The sequence below is a fragment of the Myotis davidii genome, unplaced genomic scaffold, assembly GCF_000327345.1.
Source record: "Myotis davidii unplaced genomic scaffold, ASM32734v1 scaffold575, whole genome shotgun sequence".
Taxonomy (NCBI): Eukaryota; Metazoa; Chordata; class Mammalia; order Chiroptera; family Vespertilionidae; genus Myotis; species Myotis davidii.
This window is the reverse complement of record NW_006290306.1, coordinates 6,360,590-6,364,420: the sequence shown is the minus strand read 5'-3', so window position 1 is coordinate 6,364,420 and position 3,831 is coordinate 6,360,590. Positions and strand designations below refer to the sequence as shown.

At 42.4% G+C, this 3,831-nt stretch overlaps 1 protein-coding gene across 1 annotated transcript in view; it reads left to right on the top strand.

Moving 5' to 3' along the window:
• The window catches only part of DOCK10 (dedicator of cytokinesis 10), a 133,040-nt gene that overhangs the window by 125,748 nt on the left and 3,461 nt on the right, over positions 1–3,831 (top strand). Inside the window, exons 56-57 of the mRNA XM_015563669.1 lie at positions 1,780–1,880; positions 2,056–2,194. Coding sequence (XP_015419155.1) covers positions 1,780–1,880; positions 2,056–2,194 — 240 coding nt within the window. The remainder of the gene's footprint in view (positions 1–1,779; positions 1,881–2,055; positions 2,195–3,831) is intronic.

The following is a 3,831-nucleotide window of genomic DNA, read 5'->3' as shown; positions in this document are numbered from 1 at the left end:
AGCCTGCTGATGACAAACATACAGATAGACTTAGTCCCTGTTAGAGGACTGCCAGGAGGAAGCCTGGCGCTTACTTAATACCCTCCAGGGGCTGAAACTAGGGTGAGGCAAGTGTGGCACTCACCTTGGGCATAAAGTTTAGGGGATGCATCAAAAACTCAGTAATCATGATAAAATATTATAATGCAAAATTTTTTTAAATAAAAAATAATGTCAAAAATCCATCATGAACAAAATGCTAACCTTTTTTAAATTTTATTGTTTAAGGTATTACAAATAGTAGTACATATGTCTCTTTTTATTTCCACTGACCTCTCCCCGGCCTCCCCTACCCGCCTGGCACTTGCCCTTGTCCCCTCGCCCCCAGTGTCTTGCACCTGTTGGTTGTGCTTATATGCGTGTATACAAGTCCTTCGGTTGATCTCTTACCCCCCCTGCCAGCAACCCTCCCCTACCTTCCCGCTGTAGTTTGACAGTCTGTTCGATGCTTCTTTGCCTCTGTCTATTTTTGTTCAACAGTTTGTAATGTCCTTTATTATCCACAAATGAGTGAGATCACCTTTTAAATAAAGGCAGGCCAGTAACCGTATCACACGGAGCTATATTGGAGCCTGATGCAAAAGGAAAAATCAATAATGTTGATCCTGATATGGACCTGGCTGTCTTCTTCCCTGCCAACACCTTGTCTGTGTGCCCCATGGCTGACTCAAAAATAATTAATAATAATAATAAATTTTTAAAAGCCAGGATGCAAGAGAACCATAGTTATACTCCAAATGGGACAACTTCCCTCAGCACACAGCTGAGCAGAGGAAATTAGAGGTGGAAGCTGGAGAAGCAACAGAAAGCACCCAGCACTGTGTGCTCATTCCACCACACTGGCCATGCCTGGTGGCCATAGCCATCTGCAGATGGCTCAAGGACAGCATTAGCTTCCTTCTCTTTCCCCTACTCCTTACAAGCTACACGGTCACTTTAAAACATTATAAGCACTAAGAAATATGGACTCCCTCACTAGTGTGAGCCTACTCTTGTGTGTGAGCATAGCATGATCAGGACCTGAGCATACATTCTGCAAATCTGATAATACCCCGTAGAGCCAGAATCTAAGCCAGACTATCAAGTGGAATACCATAGACAGTAGTTCCCAGGGAGGTTTGTACACCACCACCTCTGTGGAATGCCTTTTATTAATAGTTGCGTGTTTATTTTAATGCTAATAAAAAAAACCCTAGCACATCAGACATTGGATTTCACAGATGTTTAACTTAAATTTGTTTAAGTAAATAAAAGGAAATCTAGTTTTCAAACATACTAAGAAAATAATAGTTCCAGAGGGTAAAGGAGGGATAAATGTTGATGGATGACTTGACTTGGGGTGGTTAACATGCATACAATATACAGATGATGTAATAGAGAATTGTAACTCTAAAACCTAATAATTTTATTAACCAGTGTCACCCCAATAAATTCAATAAAAAGCAATAACAGTTAAAGCCGTATTTGATATGGCAAACACGTGAGATGGTGGGCAAGTAACTGAAGTTTGGGAAGGATGGCAGTGGCGTGTGGAGCTCAGATGTGTCCTGTAGTAGCTGTTTGACCAGTTGTGGGGGGCCGCCAATGAAACAGATAACAAATTAGCAGACTTCACGGTGATGTGAGAGAACTGGGGTCCCACACGATTGGTGCACAAGTGGCTACTCCTCCCAGCTGCGGAGCGGGCTCCTCCATGGAGGATGTGGGCTCATCCTCAGCAAATCCTCTTCTCCCCCATAGGTTAATGCAGGGCCCATGGCCTATGCACGAGCTTTTCTTGAAGAAACCAAAGCAAAGAAATACCCTGACAACCAAGTAAAGCTTCTGAAGGAAATCTTCAGGTAAGCTCTTCTTTGTGGAATGTTCTTCCTTGGGATCCTCCAGATGAGGAGTCTTGAATTGCCCAGGAAGCCACCTGGCCAACCTCCTTCTGGGTGGCAGAGCCTATCAGCAGCCTGGCTTTGAGTGGCCAGTCTCTGTGGCTGGTTGTTAATTTGCTTCTTGCTGTCGTTAAAGGCAATTTGCAGATGCGTGTGGGCAGGCCCTGGATGTGAATGAGCGCCTCATCAAGGAAGACCAGCTGGAGTACCAGGAAGAACTGCGGTCCCATTATAAGGACATGCTCAGCGAACTCTCCGTAATCATGAATGAGCAGGTGAGGCTTTCCTTGGGGTGGCCCGTGCTGTTCATTCATCCAAAGTGTCCGTTTTGACCCCAATGCCAGAAAGGGTCTCTTTTCTTGCTACTGATGTCGCTGTACCTTACCTGAGCACCATGCTGCTGACTTGTCCCCTCCCCCACGCACCAAGTCCCTTGCCTCAAAGCAGAGATCAGGTGAGAGAAAAAAGTCTGGAGAGAAAAAAGATGAGAACCCAGATGCTTTTCATAGTCTTCAGAGATGTTTAATCAAATCATATGAGCTGTTGGTTTTCTAGGACAGATGGGCCCTATTAGACATCAAGAAACATTGGGTAGCATTCCTGGTAGGGTTTGCTATCACTCCCTTTACCTCTGATTTTAAGACCTCTCACCTCCCCAGGCTGTGATGTGGAGTTCCACAGTTCTGCCACTAGGAGTCTCTGCACCATACACAGGAAGAACACCAGGACTAAGAAAGATGTGGCTTTTTAAAGTTAAGATTGCCTCTACAGAGGCAGGGCCTCCTATAGATGTGCAGAATTGGGATAAAACTCCATCCCCCACCCTACAAGCAAGTCATCCATGACTTCTGGCATCTGTCCAGCATATAAAGCTGTGTACAAAATGTGGACATTCAATATCACAGTACTTTTTGAGGTGCTGAGAGTCGGCCTTACACTCTACCTGACATCTCATCACTGTGGTCCCTTCCGGGAGTTAGATGTGTTCTTTACAGAATACTTAAGGGGGAGAACTTGAATTAATCTCCAAATAGTGCCTCATGCATAGTAGCCACTCATTAAATATTAGTTCCCTTCCTTTCCTTAAATGGTCTAGCACCATCCACACTACTCAGGAAACACAAAATGAATCCTATACTTCTTTTATTCTAATTGCTTTTCTCATATATGCTTCTTTTTTCTTATTTTCCATTTCCTTTTGCCCACATTTTAAATCCTCTATCAAAGCTGAAGAATGATGTGGTTAATTGACTTACGTTAGAGAGAATTAATCTCTCTGGGTAGGATTCTTAGAGGAGGGAGTATTGGTTTGGGATTCTTTAGAAGCTGGTGGGAATTAAATGTTCAGGAATGATGCTTTGATAACCTGGGGAACTCATAAATCTGGGAGTGAAACAGAAAGAACAATGGATCTGAAAGTTGAAAAAAGTAGTGAAGAAATGCTTGCTTCCAACTGTAAATTGCATCTGACCTTGAAACTTTGAGCAAAAATGCTTTTCTCTTTTTTCCCTGGCAGCTCTGTTGCAGTCCATGTTTATACAACTTCTGTTCCTCTGTGTCTAGTATTTCCCTCAGTACTGTAAGCAAAAGTGGTATGTTTTTCTTTCCTTATGTCTACTCTGTCTTTTGTGGCCTTCTGGTCTACCTATCACTTTCTAACTGTTCATTTTTCCCTGACAATCCATAGTGGCTAGTGTTCTAGCGGTTTTTTATTTAATTAAAACAATTTTATTTCCATTGAGAGGTAGGTGAATATGGGGGAGAGGGAGCCTACTAATTAAAGCTAAAATTAACAACTTGGCTTTTAAAAACAAAATTTATACTTTACCAACTTTTTAAAATATTTGAGCTCACTTGTATCCAAAATAAAGACTCACTATACTCTAAAGTGCTAAAACAAAAAGACAAAAAA